At 39.9% G+C, this 27,264-nt stretch overlaps 2 protein-coding genes across 10 annotated transcripts in view; one reads left to right on the plus strand and one right to left on the minus strand.

Annotated features, from left to right (window-relative positions):
* Positions 1-26,652, plus strand: part of LOC136240080 (uncharacterized) — a 28,339-nt gene extending 1,687 nt beyond the window's left edge. For 2 of the 9 annotated variants that reach the window (XR_010693644.1, XR_010693650.1), the window contains 2 exons: positions 26,315-26,378; positions 26,446-26,652. Coding sequence is in view for 2 of the 9 variants with exons in the window: in XM_066030923.1 (XP_065886995.1) it covers positions 12,074-12,592 (519 nt within the window). In the remaining 7 variants the exon portion in view is untranslated. Of the gene's footprint in view, positions 1-12,073; positions 12,894-15,651; positions 16,227-16,273; positions 16,532-16,581; positions 18,135-26,314; positions 26,379-26,445 lie in introns of those variants that run through there. The other 7 variants (XM_066030923.1, XM_066030922.1, XR_010693647.1 and 4 more) reach the window with 6 other exon arrangements.
* On the minus strand, positions 9,554-11,243 carry LOC136240078 (uncharacterized). Its single transcript, XM_066030921.1, has 2 exons — positions 10,862-11,243; positions 9,554-10,774 (listed from the first exon to the last, which is right to left on the minus strand). The coding sequence occupies exons 1-2, from the start codon at positions 11,107-11,109 to the stop codon at positions 9,727-9,729; spliced, it is 1,296 nt and encodes a 431-aa protein (XP_065886993.1). The 5' UTR covers positions 11,110-11,243; the 3' UTR covers positions 9,554-9,726.
* Positions 26,653-27,264: the final 612 nt, after the last annotated feature.

The following is a 27,264-nucleotide window of genomic DNA, read 5'->3' on the forward strand; positions in this document are numbered from 1 at the left end:
ACCTAGGTACTTGGTGTGCGTCACCTCCTGCACAACAGTGTCATACAAAGTGTAATGGTAAAATATAGGCTTTTTCTTGTATGTTATTCTGATGAATTCACATTTCTCATATACCCCCGTAGAAAGGCGTATCGTGAAGTTATGACACAATGACAAGATGTTGTGGTTTGTGACGTACATGAAGCCGTAAAAGTACAAGAATCGTTAGCACCGTTTCACACTTGTGACGTTCAGGATAGCCGTATTCGCGAATGGCCTAGTAAGAAACGCCTACAAAGCGGTCTTAACCCATGAAGAAACGATTGTAGTTGGGTGAGAAACGCTTAGAGCTGGAGTGAATTTGGTTGCTAGCGACGTTGGTAGGCACGCGTTCAATCGATACCATGTTCAACTAATGACATCATTAATTATACAAAGAAAAACGGGCGAACTCAGAAGTGTTATGTCATAACTTCACGATACGCCTTTCTACAGGGGTATATGAGAGTAGGATACCCTCCTTAGTATATATATTATGGACTCTTGCTTTCACATATCTAGAGTAAAAGTGGTGACCATAGTATACGGTGCTTGTGTGTGACCAGAATGCAATTGCATGTGGTTTAAATTGTGAGTGATGTAATGAATTACCTGTTCAGGCTGTTGTAACTCGGTGAAGAAAGCATGAGACTTCATAGTTGTCAACATAAGTCTTACAGCAGGTGTACCTCAGAGTCTTGCTTGGAGAGTATAAACTTTTCAACTATCTGAATTTGGTCACCATGGTTACTGTGTAGTAATCTAAAACTAAAACCTATTTTAGTAAGCATAAATTACTTTCTGTATTCTATATATACCAAACCAAAACTAAAGATTTTTATCTTAAGGTTACAGAATAGTTTAAAATGCGTGGGCGGAACAAATTACAAAACCTGCTATAAACCAAGCCGGGATAAATAATTTCAAAAACTGTGTTGTGTTAGCAATACAATTAATTGTGCTTGTTTGTTTTACTACGAACTATGACTGTTCTTGGGTGTGTGGTAGGTTTCTGGTTGTATAGACGTTTTATTGAACTTTTAGTAGTTTTTTCGAGTGAAACAAGCTCTTTGAAGGCTTGTATCTGAGTCACTGGGAAGAAACACGCCAAAAACGCTTCCACAGGACCTAATAAATTTAATATACAGTATCACTATGCCCCAGAAATTCCAATAGAGCCTACAGCTTTTGCTGTATTTGGCAGCGGAAAAAACATGATAGTGACAGCTGGAGCTGAGCGGAAAAACATGATAGTGATAGCTGGAGCTGAGCAATGTGCGTGCTGGCTTACTTGTGTTACTACAACAAATTGTAGTGTTCCACCTGCCTCAAACTACACTGTAGCTACATAAAAACATTAAATATGAAGGGCTTCACCTTCATTTAAAACTTTTCACGCTGCTAGCCTGGTTTTATGGGCTTCTCAAAAAGAATCGATAGGCATTCAAAATTTTGAATGATTGCCCGTGACTATACCATAACCTTAAGTTTACTAAACTAAAACTAAAATGTTTTTAAACTGAAATTGTTTTTGTAAAAGTGTGTGTGTGTGTGTGTGTGTGTGTGTGTGTGTGTGTGTGTGTGTGTGTGTGTGTGTGTGTGTGTGTGTGTGTGTGTGGTGTGGGTGCGTGCCTACCTACCTACCTACCTACCTACCTACCTACCTACCTACCTACCTACCTACCTACCTACCTACCTACCTACCTACCTACCTACCTATCTACCTACCTACCTATCTATCTATCTATCTATGTTCGTTTGTACGTACCCATGTGAACAAAATCGTTAAATGGTAAAAATTAGCCAGGATGTAAGAATTGAAAGCTAAATTAAGTTTGTATTAAACTTCCACACACAAACTTTGCTCTACAGTGGTTTCTTCTCAGTGGTCTGAAATATGGTTATGGTGACTCTTTATGGATGGTCTTCCCTTTCGGTTTTATAAATGTTTCACAACTTCAAAACAATGTTGAAGGCCTCTTAAAGCTACCAGAGATAACGTATCCTTTGAGTTGAAAGGGGAGCGTTACCCATATTACACAAACAAAAATGAAGGGTACCCTCAAGGCTTTCTCTAAACAATTTGTGTGAGAAAACACAATAGACACACTATAAAACACTTGAGAAGATACTTCAGTGTGTAATTTGCTGTTTAAAGTGGTTTGTTATAGTTGTGCTTCATTAGCTGTGTATAACAACGTAATTACAGAATTACTAAATAATTCATGAATTTTGAAATACATATTTACAAATCCAGTTATCTAGCTGAATTAATAATAGCAATAGCATGAATAAAATATACATGGTTGATTAATTGCCTATTTAGTTAGAGTGGGAAAGTATTAACTGTATGGCTGCCTGGTTTCTAGAAGTAGCATAGCATCAACTTGTTTACTACTGGTACTAAAACTAAAATGAAAACCTGTACGACAACAACATTATTGTGTTATTCATGGTGCAAACTACACGGCTTACATCACATATACTTAGTCAGATACTGCGATTTGATTGGCTCTATCACTATAGTGGAAGTCACACAAGTACAGTGAAACCTTGTTAATAGGGCCACAAGTGGTCCTGTTACTGAGGTGGTCCTATAGAGGATATCCACTAACTTTATGACTGAAAACATTCTAATAAAACGTGATGTTTTCTTACGTCACGACAGTGAACGAATGTATTGTAGTTATGCATGGAAAGTGCGAATCACATAAAGTAGACCAGTTACGAGAGTTTCTCCAGAGCAATAGATTCCTTTACATGTATAACAGAGTAACTGAAAGGAGGAGCTCCATACGTAGTTCATGTGGTGAGTTATAGTCCGAGCCACATTTGCCACCTGCAATTTTGTATGGGATTCAGTTCACTGTCAAAAATTCTTGGGCACGCTGCTAATCTTATTGATCAATTTTTGTTCAAATAATAATATGTGCATATCCATTAATGTGGCCTTAAAGCCTTACTATCGAGGTTTTCAATAAACCAATTTACAATTGATCTAAACACACTATAGTGGAACCTCAGTTATCCAAGGGGACCAGGGGTGGTCCATAAGTATGAAAAGCGTTTACCACAAAGAAAGGTAGGAAAATACAATGTACTAACATTACTTGAGACATAATGGTTGGAGAAGCATGAAGTATACTGCCGTTACAGCTTTCAGTAGTTAAAATATGCGCTTAAGAGCAGCAACTTTCGCAGTGACCTTGACTGGCTGGTCAGCTGGCCTCTTTACTAGGGAACATTGTATTAGTTCTACCAGTTTGGTCATGTAGTACTGGCCTTAATAATGAAGTGGTCCGTTCAATAATTTCCGAATGGCTCAGGGCATGTATTGCCTGCATGCTATTAGGAATTACATGAGGGAGGTGAAGTTGAAATATCAACATGTAATGGACATAATTACATTACTATCACAGCAAATTTTTAAGGAGTCCACGTGACAAAGTTCAAATGATGTCATATCCGGTCCACAGGGTATATAAGATGCCACGTGTCCCTTCTAGTTCGGCTTTCTTTGTAGAATCTACCTGTGCGTGAACAATGAAAAATAGCAATAACAGTGTGATACACTTATGTATTGAGGGTGGGTGGAAATGTTGATATTTCAACTTCACCTCCCTCATGTAATTCGTAATAGCATGCACGCATTACATGCCCTGAGCCATTCGGAAATTACATTTTGGAAGACTCCGTCTCAATATCAACATGTAAGTTTGATGCTACCACAGAAGAAGACAAAACTGCTTTCTCAAAGTACATTTTGTCTTCTGTGTCCTGTAAAGAACGAAGGTAAATTTTTTGAAATGTACTGGCAGATGACCAGTCTGCTGCTTGCAAGATTTCTGATGTAGTTACACCAGCAGCTGCTGCTGTTGAACTTGAAGCCCCTCTCACAGAGTGAGCTTTAAAGATCTCAGTGTTGATACCAGCCTCACTTAAACATGTCTTCAACCATCTGGCTATAGTACTGCTTGTCACTGGTTCATGATTTCCAATCCATGATAAAAAGAGCAGAGTCTTCTTTTTATCTGTTGATAATTCTCAAAATTCTAATGTTCTGACTTCATAAGCCTGTAATGTGACAACAGGACAAATTGTTTCATCTTCTGTATACCTTGGATAGAAGAAATCTGCCAGAGGTTTTGATGGCCTGCTCTGTTTAGAGAGGATGCTGAGGCTTAAAAAGCACACCTGATGTTGTAAAACAGCGGTTACCAATGTCCAGCTTACTCAGGTCTACTGTTCTAGCTGGTCTAGTTAGTGCCATAAGGATCGCCAACTTTAGGGTGAGCTGGCGGAGTGATAAGTTGTCGTTGCTACCCCAGCTCTGTACATACTTCAGGACTGCTCCAACATCCCAAAAGGATGAATACCTGGGCAATGGGGGCCTCTCATTGTACACCCCGTTAAGCATCCTTGTAATTAAAAGGTGCTGCCCTATGGGGTGTCCATCTACCTTTGAGTGTAGTGCTGAGATAGCTGACCCGTAAGCATTCACTGACCGGTACTTGTAACCGTCACAAAACAATTCTGCTAAGAAATTGATTATGTCCTCTATAGGTCCAGTAGTGGGATCTCTGTTCTGTGATTCACACCAGCGACCCCACTTTGCAAACAACGAATCATAGTTTGATTTAGTCTTAGACCTCCAGGATGCAAGGAGAAGGTTTGCAGCTTCTGGAGAAATTCCTTGTGATGTAAAGGATTCCCGGAGATTGGCCATGCCAATAGTGCTGGTACACCTTGACTCATTATGAAGTCCTGTTCTGACTGAAGTATCACCAGATCTTCCCAACTTGGAAGAAGCCTGAGAAAATCCTCCAGCATTTCCAGGATGGTTGGATACCAGGGCTGGGATGCCCACAGGGGAGTGATCATCACCACTCTTGCTACCTGCTTTTTTACTTGGCTCAGACAACGTGCGATCAGGCACCATGGAGGGTTGGCGAATCCCCTCCTCTGAGACCAGTCTTGATTGAATGCATCTGTTCCTTGTGCCTCCGGGTCTGGTCTCCAGCTGTAAAATATCGGTAGTTGCTTTGTCAGGCGAGAAGCAAACAGGTCGATTTGTAGAGGGCCCATTGCCTGTTGTATTTGACTGAATACTTGGGGATTTAGCATCCAGTCACAGCTATCTTTCATCAGTCTTGATTCCTGATCCGCTGCAACATTCTCCTTCCCTGGGAGGTGTTCTGCTACTAGGAATATTTTCCTCTGCAGGCTCCACTCCCTTATTGTCAAGGCCAATTGACACAACAGGGGAGAGTGTGTCCCTCCTAGCTTGTTGATGTATGTCACTGCTGTGACATTGTCCATTTTCATCTGAATTGTCATACTGCGGCTGTGCTTGGCAAAGCTCTGCAGTGCAAGGAAGGCTGCCAATAACTCTATGTAGTTTATGTGGTGTGAGGATTCTTCCTGTGACCACCTTCCTCCAGTGCTCAGTTCGCCTTGTCGGGCTCCCCAACCCTTGTTGGAGGCATCTGACTCTATTGTCATACTTGATATTCGAGACAATATTGGGCACTTTCCGGTCCAGGGATATCCACCAATTTAGGTTGCTCTCTGCCTCCTTGGTTAGATTCAAGTTGGCATTGAATTTCATAGTTGCATGCTCTGTTTAGCCAAGGCTCTCTGGCATCACTGAGTTGATCAGAAACTGCAGTGCTCTGTAATGCAATGGGGCTTGCCATATTGCTCTTATGGATGCTGAGGCTTTGCCCACAAACCTTGCCACATCTCTCACTGAGACCCTCTGTGGGTGAAGGAGGCGTTGTGCCAACTGTTGGATCTTCCTCAGCTTCTCTGCTGGGAATATTAGATGCAGTATCACTGAATCTACCAGAAACCCCAAGAATTCCATCCTTTGTTGTGGAATTAACACTGACTGTCTGATTGACAACCAGGCCTAGGGTTTCGAACAGTTGGGAAATCAAAGGAGTGAGCTGAATCAGCTCTTTCCAGGGCCGTAGTGGAGTGGCTTGCCACCCTGGTGGCCCCAGTTGTTCTTGTGAGGGTGGCTTGGCCGAAAACCCGAATGCTTCGGCTTGCTTGATGGTGGATACACCATCTTCTTTAGTGCTGCTGCAGCCTCCAGTTTGGTTTTAGCTTTTTCCCCAAAGTCTTCACCAAACAAGAATGATGGTTGGGCATCTTTGAAGTCTGAGTCCTTCATCAAGGACTGCAGCTGAGGATTTAGATGTTTCATCAGCTCCTTCCTTCTCAAGGAGGATTGGTGTTGAACTGCATCTCCCAGGAGTACTAGAGCAGACTGGATCATCGGGATTGCTTCTTTCAGAGTAAACTCCTCACCATTAGCCTGTTCCAGGCATGATACCAATGGGGCCATCGCCTCCATATACATTTCTTGGGTTCTAATAGCTATTTTGTCCTCCTTCACAGCATCTTTAGGAAGAGTTGCCTCTACCACTGGTGGCAACGAGGGACAAGTCGTCCACTTTGTGTCAGGCTTTCCATATTTTCCAGCCTTTGCCTTCCTGGTTTTATATTCTAGGCGGGATCCGCAAGCGGTCTCTAAAAAGGCCTCGCCTTCCTCAGACAGTCTGAAACTGGAGCCATCGCTCTCAGTGACATTCTGAATCTCACCATCCTCGGATGGGTCCTGCTCATAATCGCTATCGCGATTGCCTTCCACGTTGTCACCATTGCAACCGGAGGTCTCCGGATCATTATTGCCATCGCCATCGTGAAGGCGTTTCTGCGGGTAAACTCTTGTTCCTTCATTTTTTAGCTTGTTCACGTCTTTCTGTAAGGTTGCAACAGAAGCCAATAGTTCCTGCAACAGATTGTCCGTCGTTGATTTCTCTGGCGGAGTAGACATTCTGTTCTAACGCAATGAGTGCCGAAATTGTCACGAGTGCTGTCACAGCAAAATAAAAAGCCGAACTAGAAGGGACACGTGGCGTCTTATATACCCGTTGGACCAGATATGACATCATTTGAACTTTGTCACGTGGACTCTTTAAAAATTTGCTGTGATAGTAATGTAATTATGTCCATTACATGTTGATATTGAGACAGAGCCTTCCGAAGTGTAAATGTAAAAATACGTTTGGACTTGCTGTAGCTGCCACTATAACAAGGTGGCCTCATTACTGAGGTGACCACTAAGGATTAAGGATAGAACTACACTATTTACATACACAATCCCAGAGGCCCTCCTATATGATTGGAGTACATGCATTCAAATAGTGTACCCCTATGCTATGGTGTTTTCCCATAATATGTAGGAGTAATTTTGCGAATCCCATACACAAAATCACTCCCTTGTAATATAGGAATGATTTTGCATACCCCACACAAAATGTGTGATCTGTTTGATAGTGTACCAAACAGTATGGTAGTACTGTTTAAGTAGTTATCACACCGAAAGTGGCGGGCACCACTAAAAGTTCCGCCTTTTAAAAAAACCATCCTGGATCATCTGGAGACAATCTTATGCGACAAAAATCACTTTCACAGAATATTACTAGTCTATCTAAAGAACTAAACAAAGAAAACACTTACAGGCGGCTGGATATAAACTTGAATTTTGGACTGCCTGCCCGCCTGCCCAATCACATTCACAAGGTTGGAGGCCAAACAAACCAGCACATGGCCACAATGCTCTCACCAGTGGCATGTGCATTTTGGGGTTCTGACAAGTGTGTGCTCTCTGCGCCTTGTCTTTCCGTTTATCTTCAGTTAAGCTGATCACTTTCTTCTTCATGCAACGGAACCATATCGAGGTGTTAATTTCCGTATCAGTACTTTCCTTGAGCAGCATATTTAAACACCACAAAAACTATTTAAAGTGCTTGCGCTTGCTGTAAGCATATAGATTATAGATGTACTACTCTATAATCTATGCTGTAAGAGGCACTAGACACCTGGTAGATACCTGTAACTTCACGATAGGTCCAAGACTAGAGATGTACTGATCTACCGATCTAGTATCGGATTGGTGCTGATTTTGAAAATTTGAGAAAATTGGTAAAACCGATTTTCTGTTGAAGCCACCAATTCATGATACCGATCTTTCTTATCATCATTTCTTCAAACATACTACACTTCTTCTATCATTTCTCTGCTCCATTTACGAATAAGCTAAAGAATCGTGCCATTTCTTTGCCTGGTGCCCATTGAAACTACGAGGAGCCATATAAGTACACGTGAGTTAGATGTTTTAATTACTGAAACTTACCATTGAACTTACCAGAGGTCCTTGGCAGAAAACAATGAATAGTGCTACACCATATCAAATAGACTAAACTATTAGAATCTCTGCTACAACAGCCTACAAACCATTCCAGGCAAGTCTTATACTCCATTCACACCAGCTCGCAAGCTCGGTACTGCTCGGTACGGTACAGTTCGGTCCAGCAAAAGTATCGCGTGTGAACACATACCAACCGTCCCGCACCGAACCAAGCTAGTCGTGCCAAAATTACGAGGCTGCTCGCACTGGTACGGTTCGGTTCGCACAGTTGCCACTCGTCTGAACACAATTTGGGTCGGCAACTCGGACCATCCCACAATTTAAAGTGCTCTCTAAATCGAAATCTTAGTGGTGCAACACGTGGTGACCAGTCGTTAAGTGGTGTGTTAATAGCCGATCGTTAATAGCTACGTATGGTAACAGCTAAAATCAGCTATGGCTACGTTCTGGAGCAAAGAAGAGACACTTAAACTTATTAGCATATGGGGTGATGCCAGTATACAAGAGCAGCTAGAGGGATGTCGAAGAAATAGAGATGTGTACACAAAGATTGCCAATGAGTTAGCAGATGCAGGTTATACTAGATCTATGGATCAATGTAGGGACAAAATGAAGAAGCTAAGAGGTGAATATAAAAAAGTAAAGGATAAAAGAAAGGAAACTGGACAAGGCAGATACCCAGAGTGGGATTACTTTGATGCCATAGATGGAGTAATTGGTCACAAGCCAGCTACTCAACCTCCAGTGGTTGTAGATTCATCTCTGAATGACCCGATTGCAAGAATGGACGACACTATTCCAGACACTATTCCAGACACTTTTGATCAGTCATCGAGCTATGATTCTACGCAGTTTAATGATAATGATGAGTCACAAGCAGTGAGTGACACAACCGACCCTATAACACTGGTACCATCTGCTAGTAGTGAAACGTCTGAGACTCCTGCAGGCAACAGTACAACACCACCAGAAAAGGAAGCTGTCAACAACACAAGAAAGCGCAAGAAATCCAAGTATGATGTCACAGGAGATTTGCTTGACAAGTTTATATCTATGCAGGAGAAATCAGACAAGATGATGATGGAGCTAGAAAACAAAAGAGCAAAAATGGAAGAACGTCAGATGGAACTGGAGGCCCAAATGAGGAGGGATGAGCAAAACTTCCAATTACAAATGATGAACGTACTTACAAGAGGTAACGTCAATCCACATCCCAGTTCATTTCAATTGCCATACCCATCCTATCCTTATCCGGACCCATATGATCCTGATGCCACACAAGATGGGTTGTAGAGCCCTAAGGTACATCTCATGTGATTACTGAAACATAATTGTATAGTTGTATACACTTTTCGCATCATTCAATGTACCAATGTTATTATAATAATCAAATACAAGTAAGAAAAGTTAATCTTGTAAAGTTTTTAATACGTGTAGTCTATTATATGCATGCATGCATAGTACATACTTGCATAGTACATACTTGCTTAATGTGTTTGAAAGTAACTGACCAAAGCATTCCTGATTTGCCTTGATCTGCTACTGTTGCTACTTGACGTATCTCTATACATTGTAGTGGCTGGTTGATCGTGAGTATCTTCAGCTTGTAACCAAGCATCATTGAAATGTTGATTGTGCTGCTCACAAATGTTGTGTAGAACACAAGCAGCAGCAATAACCTGTGGAATGTTGTGTACAAACATGTCATTCCTTTTCATCAATCTTCGCCACCGAGCCTTCAACCTGCCAAATGTATTCTCAACCACAATTCTAGCTCTACTAATTCGATAATTGAAAGTACGTTGCTGGGTAGTTAAATCACTGTTATGTTGGAAGGGCTTCAAAAGCCATGACTGTAAAGGATATGCTGAATCCCCTATCATAAACAGTGGAACGCTGATGCCAGAAATGAGTTCTGGTTTATCCGGTAACAATTGTCCTCTTGTAATTTTTGAATACAAATTAGAGTGAGAGAACACCCGTGCATCATGGACACTGCCTGGCCATCCCACGCATATGTCCAGGAAGCAGTAATTGGCGTCAGCCAAACCTTGAATGAGCATAGAGTACCACCCCTTCCTATTATAATAGTCGGTATGATTTTCACATGGTACCGATATAGGTACATGGCAACCATCTACAGCACCGAAGCATTGAGGTACACCCCACTTGCTTTTAAACAAGTTCACTGTTTGATCCAAGTCCCTACCAGTCGGAAACTTTATATATTCCTTGAGTAGCACATCTACGATTGCGTTGCAAGTTTCATGCACTATCTCACATACTGACGATCGTGCAACTCCAAAGAGATGACTGATAGTGCGGTATTCAGCTGGAGTAGCTAAACACCACAATGTTATAGCAACTCTTTGTTGCACAGAGATGGAACGCCGCATAACTGTGTCTTGTCTGATTAACACTCCAGATAATCTCCTGCAAATGTACAAGAAAGTCTCCTTACTCATACGGAAGTTCTCCAACCAATCCTGGTGAGTGAATGTTCTTAACACAATGTTCTTCCACCACGTGTCAGACCTACAATTAACAGTTATCAAGACAAGCATACACCTACGCAATGACTGTAAAAATCATAACAACACATAATAGCTAGCAGTTAGTCACCTGGTCACAGTCCAGCATAGTCTTTCTATTGGTGTCAGCAATTGTGCAACTAGGAGGGAGATGGCCATCAATATCCTTCGTTTTGCCACTTGTTGCCTTCGAAAATTCTCTAAAGATCTTTTAGCGATCTGCAATCTCTTCTTGGCCCGCCTAGCTCTGAGCCTCGCTCTTCGTGTCGATTCCACACAGAGAAACTGAAACAACTGCACGCTTAGGTCCATTACGCGCTGCCGCTGCAAGATAAACATCAAACACGTGACCACACGTGATTCCTATACTTCTGTGGATGTACGCAAATAGGTTACGTGTGAATGGATGCACTTTCCGTACCGAACCGTACCGTACCAGGCTGGGCTCGAGATGCGTGCTGGTGTGAACACAGTATTAGTAGGAGCATGCATTAAAACATTTGTGGGTGTTGTCACTGCTGATTGTCTGGGTGGTGTAATTGAGGCCACACCACCATTGGTAGTGACTCCAGTAACAATGCTGCAATTGACCACTTAGCTTAGTCTGAGATTATAAAATGCTATAAAAACTACCTGTACGAGATCAGTCATCATATTAGATAACTGATGTCAGATCGGTACAATATCGGTAGATTGGTAATTAATTTCCTAGATCAGATCGGTATCGGTAAAGTTCAGAAAAGTTGAAATCGGTACATCACTATCCAAGACCATGACATGTGAGATGATGCAATTCATCTGTGTGGCTGCCCGTAATTGGATGCTTAGAATTCCAAAAAAAAACAAGTTCAGAAGATGGCGATGTCAGCAATGTCCTCTGATTTACCCAGGCCCTGTGACTCACCAGGGCATGATTCACAAGGACCTTCTGACCCTAATAGTACGGGCGCATATCTATCACAAAAGTCAGCTCGGTACAGCGATGTTGGTGTCGACTTGATCGAAGATCACGACATCTGTGTCATGGCAGTAGGAGGAAAGCTTTTGTATGTCTTGCCAGGGTTTGATGTTCTTGCAGTGGAGCTTTGCCATGTACAAGTGAAAGGTTCATTGAAGACGGGAAAGCCCAAGGATACATTTGACTTGTTTGTAAGAAATGACTTTTCAATGAGTAGAACCTATCCTGGTGAATTGTCTTTGAAAGAAGTTACGGTAATTTAGGTTAGCTTTCAGTGTGTTTATTATTCACTGTATATAGTACAACAGAAAATCATGTGTGTCACTACACATTTGTGTCCTGCAGGAGGAAGACTTCAAACTGGGAGTGATCACTGATGAGCTGTGCCTACCACCACAGGGTGTTGTGGTTTGGGAGTGGGTAGAGTGTAATAGTGATGCAGCAATCACTCATATTTCAGAGACTGAAGCATCAGTAGATCATGTTTCTGAGACATCCTTGACAGCAAAAAGTGATTCTGATGAAACAAACTGTTCCATGGAGAATCTTCAACTCGAAAACTATCAACAAACATCAACAGTGACTTTTAAATGTATTGGAACTCAACATGATGTGCATGCACAGCATATCCTAGAGATAGTTAGCAGCCACTTGGATGAAAGAAAAGAGGTGCCTGTCAACATATATCCTGAACCAACTAACCCAGGTGATTCTAAGGCCATAGCATTCAAATGCTGGATATCAAATGATTGGAATAGGATTGGATACATTGTTAGTGAGGCTCGAGATGAAGTACATGATGCTCAACAAAATGGGAAGATACTTGATGTAAAGTTTTCTTGTGCAATTTTCCTAATGAACTAGATATGGTCTGGTCCAAGATGGTATGCTGGTATCAATATTACTAGAGTGGGACAGTGGAGCACAACAGTTCACTGTTCCACTAGTTTAAGATGACATTGTAGATATATTATTTTTTAATTTAATTTTGTGTTGATGTACTAAATGCTCAAACAATACAATAATGCTGTCAGGTGGAGGAGGAAGTAACAGTGGTACGTTGTGGAATTGCGGGTCTGACTGAGAGGCTACCTCTTACTGGCATGGTTGCACGCCTGGGCCCAAAATGCAGCAGGTTGTTCTCATCTAGGAACACGTCTCTTCTTTGGTGTCTTCTTTGAAGGTAAGTCAATGGTCCTTTGTGAAAACAAGTATGACGTATAGTAATAGAGTGGAAGCTCAGGGTCAACTCTTCACAAATTCTGCTATAACTTTGTGAATTTCAAACTTGACTTCCTTGGTTGAAAAATTACATCCAATAGCATCCCTCATGAAACACTCAACATCATCAGTGCTGCTAGCCCTGGGGTGTTCAGTTGGTTGCTTGGCATCATAACACTCTCGTCTATGTCATTCCCTTCCTTCAATATCAGTGACCAGTGCTGATAAAGTTTCCTTTGAGAATCCCAGAACATCTTTCAAGCTCCTGGATAACACAAATAACACAAACATGTGAATACATTATAGTTTACCTGTTGAGCAGTCAGTCAGTATTGCTGGTATGGTAAGGAAAAAATCACACATTTACACTGATACGGTTATTTGAAATGTTGGTGTGGTCCCAGAGGGAAAATTCTGAGAAAGAATTGCATCGTATGTATATTATATTATAGTAGGCTTTATGAATTTTGTCATGTCTCGAAATACATACCTGTTGACTTCCAGCAGTGCAAATTTTATGATTTTCTGTGCCACGGCATCAATTCATCTAGAATCATATTCAACGGGCAGTAGTTATACTTTGAACGTGTCAAACTTGAGAGACCACGTTCATCACTAGCTCTTCTCCAATTGCAGATAGTCGTGTTTGTGGCCTCCACATTATAACCCTTCTTCATAAATGTTACCAGCTGGATGGAAAACAGATGCTCTGTATCAACCACAGGCTTGTTGTAATTACCAACCAAAAGTAATCAGTACAATTACAATTACTTTTAAATGCCAATCTAATGATTACAATTACAATTACTTCAGTATGTAAAATAATGATTAACAATTACAATTACTTTTCAATTACTACTGTACATTGGGGTACAACAATAACGTACAATTCTCCAGCATTGATCTTTAGGTATATTAACTGTTCAATTTTTTTTTGGTAATAGTCTACATCTATTCGGCCTGAGAATATTGCCACTATGGCTGAATGTATGCTCAATTGGTGCAGATGTTGCTGGAACTCCCAGCATATTCTTTGCTACTGTACTTAAAATGGGGTATTTATTTGCTTTTTATCTTCCAAAGATTTAAAGGGTTTTCATCCTTTGTAAAATCTGTGTCATCTAGGTACATTTTAAATTCTTTCTCTACTTTTGAATCTTCTAAAACCATCCACTGTGTTTGAGGTATCAGCCAAGCACAATTTTCTTTTCTTAGTTGGGGGCTCTACTGATTCTACTTCTTTTCCACTTGTTTCTTCTACTGTAGGTGTATGATGAGCATTGTCAGAAATCATTGTGTACATATATAGTCACTAGTCAAGTCATGGGGTAGTGCTGTTATAATTAGCGTAACTTTGATTACTTGCATTGAATTACAATTACATAATGATTATTGACTGAACAGCTAATTACAATTACAATTACCATTACTTTTATGCTCAGTGAGCAATTACAATTACAATTACTTGAAAATTGGTAATGATTAGTAATTAATTACAATTACAAATACAATTGCAACAAGCCTGATCAACCACAGACTGTTTCGTGCTCCAACAAGTGCTGAGTATGTCAAACCAGAAGTGGTATCATGGAGAGCTTCAGCGTAACACTCTAGCTTGATCTTCGCTGGCCCTCCACTTCTGGTGTGACTTGTAATACACTGCGTTAAACAATACAGAAAATGACCACTAAATTAATTACACCAGTACCTTTATAAAATGAGCCTCGTCTTCCCATTTATAAAAGATAGCCTTGGTTTCAGGATACTCTTCTGGAACATACAGGTATGTACGAAATGGAACCCCTTGTGCCTCATAACATCAGCACATTCAAACTGAGCCAATATTGATCTTATCTGCCTTCGCTAATAGGCAATGAATAAACCTCTAAAATTACTATCAGTATTTAGTGTAGCTCACTTTAACACAACCATATGAAGTACCTTTAAGTAACGGTGGGATTTAAAATTTTCAATTTACAAAACCTATATAATTTGACATAAAGACCCTACACTAAAACAATCCTCTGAGAGTAGATCTGTGTAGGAGTCCTAGCCTATAGGTGCAACGTTTTGTAAACCAACAATATCACGAGTGGTAAGAGTTAGCAAGTCAATTGTGGTGACTAAGTAATGTTTTGTGTTCAAAACAAAGTGATCAACAATGTGTAACCATCTGTAATGATTCATATACAAACATACCAGACTTCTTCCAGGTATAACCAGGTGGAATGGTCCTTGGCCTCAAACGTTGCAGTATATCTTCCATACTGATTTCTTGCTCTCTCCAGTTCCATATGTCACGGAGGACATTCTGGGGTACTGCTTCATTGTACAGCTTAGCTACAACAGTGCCATCAGGGAGACTCCCTAATAAAAATGTATTGTAAGCTACTGTAAGTACAAGTATGACAAGTTAATTACCTTTCGGTGTTAACATGGCAGTTAATTTCCAGTGGGACATCTTGCTATATTTAGTACACATTTTGATATATTTAGTACACATCTTGCTATATTTAGTACACATCTTGCTATACTTAGTACACATGTTGGTGCGAATCTACGATACTGGCAACGGACATGTATATCCCTTACTACGTAAGTAGTTGAATTCTCCGTCACTACTAAATCCTAAGTGTCATTATGTTTCATAGTCACCATTAATATGTGTATTAATAAAGTACTTGAGACTTTCTCATTCCTAGGGATATCATCTTCTTGCACAATTCAGAAATAATTCTTCAAAGATCAACTTCTTTAAGGCCAGCATATGGAGACCACTGTACTGGTATAACATAAGATTTCTTGTCTCATGCATCATAGCTTATCATCAGCACAAATATATGCATGGATGGTTCCCTTCTGAAGTGTCTGATCCTTTTGGTGAGCTCACTTAATCTTTGTCTGATTTGTGTAAGTTTTCTAGGAACGTTTGATTGATGGAACAACTGAGATGTACAATTGTTTATACACTCCGTCAGCTCACTGTACATCTGGCGACATTCTATACTGATGTTTTTCAACTCTTCAACGTCCCAGGATAAACTAAACATCGTCTGATTGGTGGTACCACCACTTTTCTCCTCACAAGTACTATTAGCAGTATGTAGTTCTATAGGATTTACTGCATTCAAATATCTAATCTCTTAAATAATAACTCCATACCAGTGGATATAAAATTAATATCTGAGGAGATGGTAGCAAGAGGTTCTCACGATCCTTCTTTATATAGGATACATCAGAGGTGTTGAGAGACCAATTCTTCTCAACCCTTGTTAAGGTGGGTTGAAATTTGTTATATAAGTGTTGGAGTTTCCCATCATTCAGATCTACATCACCCGACCATTCACCAGACACTAACTACCATAGATCTTTAATGACATCTGTCCCATCTCCCCTGACCCACCATCTTTGGCATTCTCTTTGCCAGCAGAAGAGAATCTTACTGATTTGATCTCATTGTCCCTAGTGTTTTGGCCAGCAGATAGATGACATTGTTTCAGGTGTGCCATTCCTGCACACAAAGTTGCAAAAAGTCACTAGGAACACAGTCAGCATCACTATTTCTCATCATAATCTTACCAAGTAAGTTTGTTAATACTACACATTGCTGATCACATGATAGCACTTGTAAGTGTTCTCAGCACAATTTCTTGGGGCCTGGTTTATGTTCTGAAATATCACCAGATGACAATTCTGACAGTACATGTCCTACTGTTATTGATGAGGTGCACTGGGATACTTGTAAACACAGCAGTGGTATACAACTCGAGATCATTGGTGAAGTTGTTGAAGCCATTGTTGCAAGAGGCATTGTTACACATGTAAAAGACGTTGGATAATCAGAAATGCTACCAGGAAATAGTGCTGATGCTGCATGTGCTACTGTGATTACACTGAAGTGATGCTGCACAGGACAAAGTTGTTGCTACTGACAAAGACGATGATGAGACTACTGAATATGTACTTGGCTGAGTGACTGACACAGAGGAACAACTTGAAAGCTGGGGAACAATAGGCAGAGATGATGATAACTGCACTCTGGCAATGACAAAGCTGGCAACATTACATTAGGTGTTGGTAACTCACTGCATTGGCATTTGCGTAATGGTTGGTGGTTGAGAAACAGTTGCACAGAATTTCCTTGTGACGATGACCGATAATACTTTTCGGCTAATACAGGAGATGGAAACTGTTTAGCCAAAACATTCAAAACTCTTGCTCTACATAAAGCACCTATATGTATCTAATGATTACACTGTTACTTAAATATAAATTTGGCTAACTTGTTTGGCAATGAGCAGATTGAAAATGAAGCTGACCCAGCATCTTCCCAGAACTTTTAATGTTTATACGTTACCCAGGTCTTCCCATCAGTATGGAACAACAGGAATAGAATAAGTGCATGTTCCTCTTCATTCAACCATTTCAAGTTTGCTTGCTCTTGTCTGGGAAACAGAACTCTTCCTTTTGCTCCATTAGGTAATCTGGAAAAAAGGTTACCCCAGCTTAGGGGTTAGGCGCAATCCACGCATTTTACTGACAGTATTAGTCCATTCTTCCACGGTTATATGCAAGGCGCCTTCTTCTGGGGTAAAAAGGTTCTTACTACCATGAGTCGCTATCCCAGTTCATCTCTATTTAAAATGCACCATAAAATAACTTTGCTGAGGTTCGGTGAGGTTCAATCCACAAAGCAATAACAATAAACTGGACAGGTGTACAACATCAATCAGAGTATTAACAAACGATGAGATTAGTAGGTTTAAACAACAACGGCAAAGCACAATACTCAAACACATTACGTAATACACGTGGGCTTGTCCTACCTCCTCTGGATATGTTCTAAATGTTGTGGATATTTTATGGGCAGATATTTAAATACAAACGTATCTGAGGGAGCAAGTTACATTGTAAGAATGGCTACTGGTAAAAGTAGAGATAGTCAATGCCTATGGCTTCATGGCAGTGTGAAGAACATGGGTTTAAAACAACTTGAAGATGTTGCTCAAGTGGTAACGATGACAATCAGCAAGTAAGGTTGTTCACTGATCAGTCTGGTGCTACTGACAGTATTATGAAGCAACATGGTTCAATATGGACCACACTCACGTACAGATATAACACACATAGAGGAGTGTATATATTTGATTACTTGATAATCCTTGAATTTGTATATTTCAAATAATTTAGTATTGTGACCTCTACCAGTGTAGCAGTGTATAAATCATTTTCTATGTTTCCTTTGCAGTTAGGACATAATACAGTGTACGGCTCACTTACACCCTGACCTCTCCAGAGCTTTACGTTGGTTTCTATCAATGTTGTATGTATATCTCACAATATTGGTGGAAGCATCCCGCTACTAAAGCTAAGTTTGTTACTGGACTTGTCTTGTTGTTGAGGTACACTGCAGTACCAATAGTTTACCAAGGGACAGAGAAGCTTAGTAAATGTCTAGAACTATGAATATGTAGGACTTTGGTGTGTGATTGATAGTGTAACAATTTTAGAAATAGGTAATGCAAAAACTGCCTGGGCACAGAGCGGATCTCTAATACATCCAATAACCCATGAGCTGTTTTTAGATTTTGCTCCAAAAGGACAAGTGAGCTTTCAGCACAGCTCACCCCTTCTTCTACTGTCTAAGGATGGGCCCCACTTACTAGATTTTGTGTAACGGAGGGTTCGTAACTACATCAAGTGAGTTCTGAAGAGTGGGGAGGCTATACAATTTTTGAAAAGCGACAAAACTTGTTAATTGTAATGTCTTATATAAAACTTAACTGTACCTGTTGTTTAGAGCTTGATATCTTCTTTCCTGACTGAAATATGAACAATTAAATTTTTTTCTTCATAGGCGCTTATATACAGGTAATAGTCCCCCAACTATTGTGGCCATTTTTATTTTCGTGATGTTATAAAACGTCATTGTGGATAAGGCTCACTGTATCACAAAGTGCACGAAATGCGCACTATGCCGTTCTACTATTGGAACATATTTTCATTTAGACTATGGAAACCTTCAGTGGCTGTGTAGCAGTGGCTCATGCTACTCTTTGATTTTGTCATTAAGTCCCACTTCTTCTACTCAAGGTGAACTGCCACAATGCTATCAATAGCATCAGTCATGTTGCTCCTTTCATGTTGTTGAAGAGAAGCTCTGTTGTTTGTCTAGCTTGCCTCAGCTTACTGAGACTCCATCATTTCATCTGCTACTGGAGTGTAGCAAGGCAACCCCTTGGGTCCACTCCTTTTTAGTCTAGCCATTCATTCCTTAGTTATGTGAACTGATGTCAACGTTTAATGTGTGGTATCTAATAATGGCACTCTCCACAGTCTGTTTTAGAACTATCTTCATCCTTGGGGCTCTCCTTGAACCTTGAAGATGACTGTGGTCCTCAGGAGGCATAGCATACTCAGTGGACCATTGGTCTAGAGCCTCATGGAGGAGACAAGAATTAACAGTGATGTACAATGGAGGAAACTAGTTTGGAGGACTGTGAAGGGAAGAAAGATAACTGGGCAAACTTAAATCTGTAGCACTACATATCCCCAAGTCTCCTTTTGCAGTAGGGAGAATAGGCTGAGCCTACACAGAGAAACTGGTGATAACAGAGAACTACACACCAACTCATCAAACTTCTCTGAAAGCCCAGAAACCCTCCAGGATGGAGAAGTACACAGGAGGTAAAGGAGCTTGGGAATAGCAAAGCGATGACACAACGTGTAAAAGCAAACAAAGTTTTTGGACGTGAAATAATAGTCAAATACTGTCAAGCTTGGACTCAAAACTTGCAGTATAGAGCATCAAGAGTAACTGCAATATATACTTCACACTTGTAAACACAGTTGGGACAAACTGCTTTGTGAACACCATTTTTCAGCTCAGGGCTTGAGTTGCCTCCTCAGAGTCTGGAGTGTGGCTTGTTACTCTTTCCCTGTACCTTCCTTGGGCACTAAGCTGGATAAAGAGTCTTTGAGGATTGCTTTTGATCTACATCTTGGTGTTCCCAATGTTGTAGACCACACTGATGTTTGTGGTAGTAAAGTGTTTGTCTTGCAGATGTAGTGGTGGCTGTATTCCAAGTCACGCTGTAGTGAATGAAACTATTCGTCATGATTTTGTGTCCAGCAGGCATGGGGCGAAGTACATGTGAAAGTACTTAAATAAAGTACAAGTACTTTGACATTTGGTGAAGTACAAGTACAAGTACATGACATTGTTTTTAAGAGAAGTACTTAAGTAAAGTACAAGTACTTTTGAAAGTATTTAAGTACAAGTACAGATTATGCTTACAGTGTTCACGATTACATTTATGTAGTTTTAGTTGTACCTAATAAAATTGTGAAAATCTGCCATCAGTAAGGTGAAATCTTTCAGGAGTAAACACCTTTCCTGCAATGCTAAAGAGTCTCTTAACAGGCACAGAAGAAGATGGTATTCCTACTAACTCTTTTCCCATCTTCTGATTCATTTCTCTGTTGATCTTAGAAATTGTTGTACTGCTTTTGGCCTGAAAGATTTATTATAAAAGAAGCAGACAGCATAGCAGCTAAGAAGAAAGATTATGCCCTGAACAGAAAGTCAACAACAACAAAGTACACTCACTAAACTCACTAAGCAGGTGGATGAATACGTTGAAACTAATGCAGTAACAATGGCCCAAAATCCAGCAAATAAGATAACCAAAAGAAATATCCTCTGCTTTCAAGGTTGGCAAAAAAACCTTTTAAAACCTGTTTTTAGAGCAAATGCAGCAATTGTGACTTCAACGAAAAGCTGACCATGTCAATCCAGGAATATATAATCTTTGAGCCAAATTCAGCCAATATAGCTACAACTTATTTCACTTGTACATATGTAAATGGACTTCATTGTACTTCATGTACTTCAAAGTACTTATAAGTACTTTGAAGTACTTTAAGTACCTTAAGTATATTACTTAGGACTTAAGTATAAGTACAAGTACTCAAGAAGGTGTACTTAAGTGTCCTTAAGTACAAGTACCACGGTACTTCACCCCATGCCTGGACTGTCTAGAGGTGAGCTAGCTGCTGTTTTAGAGCTTGTCAGTTTTTGCCATAATGACGGTAAGAGACCAGATGGCGTGTTCTTGATTCCCTGGTGGTTACCCTTTACCTGGGACTTAACCAGTTCAGACCATGGGTTGGGCAATGTTTGATTCTCTGTCCACAGAATGGTTCAAGTGATGACCATCAGATACAGTTTAACCACTCGGTTTGAAAGATGAAGCTGTTGATTGTATCAAAGTGAGGTACTCCAAGTAAACCTAAATTTCTTGATGTAGCCATGGTGCAAGTCTAATACCATGTAGAATCTTTTTTTAAAGTTCCTGGGGAATACTGTGTCTGTGTTGATGTATCTTAAGGATGAGATGAAGCATAGACATACTGGCTCTAGTGAATCTCTTCTGTGTTAACATGTCTCAGTACAATGTGAACTTCTTGGCAAAGCTGTCTTTCTTCTTCCCTAGTTGTTGACTTTAGTGCATTCATTGTACCCTCACTTATCTGAGCTTAAATGTGTCTCAGGCAATGATAAAAGTGTTAAGATAAGTGAATTGTTTGGATAACTGAAGCCCATACATTTTATACAGACATAGATAGTATGTTACTTAACAGACCAGGATTGGAAACGGAGTTCGCGCTGAAACGTTCCATGTTACCGGAAGTATGGAGGTCAAGCCTCAGGAAGGACCGCTATTTCATGTGCTGGCAAAGGAATGGAGGGTTTCTTTACTTAGCCTTAGGGGCACAATTTCATTGGGAAGCCAGTCGCACTACACAACCAGGAATATGGACGAGTGAACTTTTTGTTACCAGCTGTGCGTTCTATTAGAGTGGCGTGTGTTGTATTAGAGTAATTGACAGAATTGCCGGTGTGGGAAATCACTTTTTACACCTCTGACTAAATGAACGGTCGGTCCTAGTCAATTCATGCACTATACATATATTGACCAATAATAGTTTATCACAGGTACACACACACACAACCACACAACCACAAGGGGAATCATAACAATCTAATTATGGAGAGGACATTTTCTTTTGACAACTACAGTTGCTATCCAAGTCTTTGTTGAACATCTTCCATTAAATACATACCACAGAATTAATCAAGATGATGATGATGACTTAACATTACATCCTCTCCTTGCTGACAGTCTGGCTGACACTCCTCCATGTACTTGCTGACACAAACACACAATCCTATACAACATATTTTTAAATGTAATATACAGTTATTCACTAAATACAATAATAAGTTGATTAATAAATACACAAGAACACAACACACACTTTGTATGGTATTTGTAGTGTACTACATAGTTTAAAGGAATGTATGTAAGTCATGCACCACAATACCGTAGAGTCGGGTTGTTAAGCACATGTATCTATTAAGCGCACATTATTTGTTAAGTTCATACACACTTCTTGTGATTAATCATGGATGATAAGTACACATGGCAAAATGCGACGATAAAGCTACACATAGCAAGAAATGGCAAAAAAGCTAAAAGTACTGAAAAATTAATGTCCCCTCAAGCGCTTACATCTCCTTAAGGTCTCTCTTCACTATGTATACAGCAGATCAGCCATTTGGATAGTGATAATCTCATTCATCATGAAGGATTTTACCCAGAAATGGAGTCAAATATCCTTACATACTAGCGTGGTGACTGGCACAACTATTAACTACTCGTAGACACTTACCACAATTATTTATTAGGCATATGCACCTAACAGATAGTATAAAAAGTTTTCTTCCGAAATTATAAGTGCATGTGCTTAACAACCCGACCTTACAGTAAGTCATGTGGTCCTCGCTTCTATAGTTCTATGTGATACGGGCCTTCAAAATACGTAAATTTACAGATGGTGCCTAGTGTCCTCAGGTCCTGTTTGATGGGGTAAGACATGTGATATCATGGCACAGTAGAGTTTGCTTTCTTTTTGGCTTGTGCATTTCAATTTTGAAAACTGTTACACAAGGCCAGTTACGAGTGGCATCATACCAAGTAAACAACTTACAGTCCCTTACACTGCATATTCGAACACAGTTGAAAATTAACCAGGCAAACTAACAACTGACTATTTGCTCTACAAACAGTGGAGCTAAAGCCTTTACCACCCAGACAGGGTTAGCACTGCTTTACTTTTAAAATAGTTGAATTTCTCTTGGTACACAGCTATGCTTTCAAAGGCTGGAACCCTTTTCACAGCTCATTTGTTTTAGTGCAGTACTATATGACAAAAATATAAAACCAGTGAGTAGCTTAGGCCATGATTTATCTTATGTTTCACAGATGCGGTGGGTCAACATTTTGGCAAATAAAATATTGTGCTAGCAGTAGCAGGTGCATAGTAGCCAAGGGGAAGGAAATGGAGCTACATCGCTTTATTTTTTAGAAGGACTTTCAGCTTTTGCACCTTTTAACTCTAACAAAGCCTGCTGGCTCACTACTAGAGGGCAAACAATCTGTGAAACATTAATTTGGTATGGCCTCAGTATAGTAAATTACCATGGACACAATAGTGCCACAAAATTTCAGAACAATGACCAGACAAATGTACCAAATGATCAGTACTTCAACATTCACAACAGTTTAACTATTCCTTACCCTTCTTATTTGAGCATATTTACAGCAGTACCGATGGTACAATGACCAAATAATCATTGTGACCTTCAAATTTACACCAGGTTGGTTACAATGAAATTTTGAACTAACAACTTAACATGATTAAAATTCTTTACCTCACATCCTTAGATATTGTGGCACCGTTAAAACCAAACTTGTATCTAGAAGAATGACTCACATTTAGGGGCCACACACAAGGAAGACAAGATTGTTGATATGAAACCAATGGATGGCCCGTTGTTCTTAATCTACTACAGATACCAATTCAAAATTATAGCCTAATATAAGTGATGTATTTTATCACAGACAATCACCTCGGAAACTCAAAACGATTAAAAGATGCTTGTCTGGTTAGTTTCACACCCATTTGTGAAACAGGCAAAAAGACACCACTGGCTATAATTTGGCACAAGTAGCGAATTTGTTATAATAACACCTCTAAACTCAAAGGACAATATCACCATTACATAGGGCGGGTGAGTTGTCCTGTCTATCTTGTCCAAAGGGCGGGTTTCCTTCTCTGAGACATAATGAAGTGCGTGATCTAACTGCCAATCTACTTTCCGAGGTCTGTAACAATGTTGTCATTGAACCCCACCTTCAGCCTCTTTCTGGTGAGACCCTTCAATACAAAACAGCTGATCATGATGATAACGCAAGGCTTGACATTGCAGCTAATGGTTTTGGGAGGACGATTTGAGAGGTCATACTTTAATGTCAGAATTGTTAATGCTAGTGTACCCTCAAATCAACCCCTACACTCTGCGTACCAACGTCATGTGTACACTAATACAAATGGGACTATGGATTAGTGTCCTTATTAGTGAGGTGTCCTCATTTTAGGGGTCTAAATGTGTGTACACTAATACAAAAGGACCATGGACAAGTGTCCTGATTATCAAGGTGTCCTTATTAGTGAGGTGTCCTCATTTCAGGGGTCTAAATGTGTGTACACTAATACAAATGGGACCATGGACAAGTGTCCTGATTATCAAGGTGTCCTTATTAGTGAGGTATCCTCATTTCAGGGGTCTAAATGTGTGTACACTAATACAAATGGGACCATGGACAAGTGTCCTGATTATCAAGGTGTCCTTATTAGTGAGGTATCCTCATTTCAGGGGTCTAAATGTGTGTACATTAATACACATGGGCCAAATTACAAGAACTCCAACCTTGAGTTATTGAATGTTATTGAGGACTCATCTCAACATGTACAAAAAACTGATTCTATTATAATATGATATAGACTCTCTTAACTTTTAAACCCCGGCACATAGAAACTGAATTTAAAACCTGCCAATTACTTATAGTGCCTGAGATTAACATCTTTATAGCTAAAGATTGAGCTTGAATTTACCAAAGTTCATTTCACGTAATACAATTTAGCTCGCTATTCACCAAAGTTTCCCTCTATACGGTATGAGCTAGTCAGTGTCAGATATAGGTCTTGTTTTTCTCATCTCAGGTATACCTACATGACTGCTCTATTAGAGTATTTCGGTTCACACATATATACTAATCCTATAGAGTAAAAGAAACAAAGTTTTCAGTAAAGATTATCTTCCTGGTCTACTCTGACTTTAATAGAACAAATTTCATTAACAACACACCACACTACTAGTGAGATGTGAGCAATTGTATGGCCTCCCCATACTTGAGAACTCACTTGATGTAGTTACGAACCCTCCATTACATAAAACCTAGTAAGTGAAACCCATCCTTAGATAGGTGTTGGAAGTAGAAGAGGGGATGGGCTGTGCTGAAAGCCAAATTGTCATTTTGGAGCAAAATATAAAAACAGCTCCATGGGTTATTAACAGTACATAATAAACAAAAACAAGTTATCTTAAATATGGGCCTCAGCAGCCTGCACAACAATCGGTGCCTCAGCAATGGGATAGCGCAAACTGGACCTGGCACCGCGAATGCACATAATTGCAGACCTCAACAAAGAGAAGCTCAATTTACATCTCAGCCATCCCATCACTACTCCATAAGAAAGACTGTGCTTTGCACTCAAAAGGTTGGCCAATCTCTTATAAAATTGAGTAGCAGCATCACCCATTCCACCAGTAGTAGTAAAAATTAAGGGAGTAAATGAGGCATTCTCTACTTCATGAACCCGTTGTTGGTATTCACGTCTCTTCTCCTTGTCACATTTAGACCCCTGAAATCAGAACACCTCACTAATAAGGACACCTTGATAATCAGGACACTTGTCCATGGTCCCATTTGTATTAGTATACACACATTTAGACTCCTGAAATCAGGACACCTCACTAATAAGGACACCTTGATAATCAGGACACTTGTCCATGGTCCCATTTGTATTAGTGTACACACATTTAGACCCCTGAAATCAGAACACCTCACTAATAAGGACACCTTGATAATCAGGACACTTGTCCATGGTCCCATTTGTATTAGTGTATACACACATGTTGTAAGAGTGGTGTGTGTTTGTGCATGTTACCATAAATGATAAAAGATTGGCAAGTTTGGCGACTTAAAGGAAATTCACCTTTATTCACCAGTTAGTTTATATAATTCAATATTGGGTGTGTGGTAAATATCACAGTAATCCACCAACCTGTTTCATATGCTGACTAGCCAAACTGCTAAGTTTTCACTGTTGAGTGTTACAAACTTCACTACAAACTTCACTACAGGTGTTATTTTGTTCTTTGTCACACATTTCTAGAACATTGCAACAGCTGGGACCACATTTGGAACATCGCAAAGAAGATCATCTTGAGATGTAACCAGTAAGTGTGTCATAGTGGGATACACAGGGACTTTCCCTAGTTATTATGTCGTGTGATGTCATCACAGGATAGATGATGATAAGGACACATAACAAGATTGTTCTTCAAATATTTCAGACTGTATAGTTACAATTGAAAACACTAAAAAACTATTTCTATCATAAAACATTATTATAGTGATTGTCATGTGACCCCTACCCTACATGGTGTATCTGGTGTAACACACCTCAACTGTGGTGTGTTTGAGAACTATTTGATGTGTACCCTTTTTGGTTTTTGATCTTGTGGTTTAGTGTCATCTATCTCCTACTGCTAGTTGCAACCAGGATCAAGAGTTTTTGATTTGCTATATTTTGCCTTGATCACTTGATTTCAACTATAAAAGAGCCTTTTACCTTGATTGTTTACCGTAAAAGTCTAGTAAATTCTTGTGGTGCTAAAAGTTAACATTCCAAAGGTGCTTGACTGCCACTTTTCAAAAGTCTCAATTGTTGATTCACTATACAAAACTTCCTTGATTGGATCTTGATCCCAGTCGTAAGTGTTTATCAGATGGCAAAAGTGACTACCCCTAGAGTGACATCGCTGTATATTACAGGTGTTATCACTAATCCTGTTTTGGTCACATCACATGTGTTGAGGACTTGTTCATGTAGTTTGTCTCATCATAGATTTCTAAATCCTAGGGGTATATAAATCTATGGTCTCATTAGATGGTTCTCTCAGGTCTGTAATGATGTAGTAACTATTTGACAGTATAAAGTGACATTGTGTGAACATGCAAGGATAGTGTTGAGGAGTATGTGTACATGTGATTGTCCAATGTTAACTAAGGACTGAGGTTGTTGAAGAAAGTATTCAACATGAATTCGAATCAACAGTACAG

This window comes from Dysidea avara, chromosome 12, assembly GCF_963678975.1.
Source record: "Dysidea avara chromosome 12, odDysAvar1.4, whole genome shotgun sequence".
Classification (NCBI taxonomy): Eukaryota; Metazoa; Porifera; class Demospongiae; order Dictyoceratida; family Dysideidae; genus Dysidea; species Dysidea avara.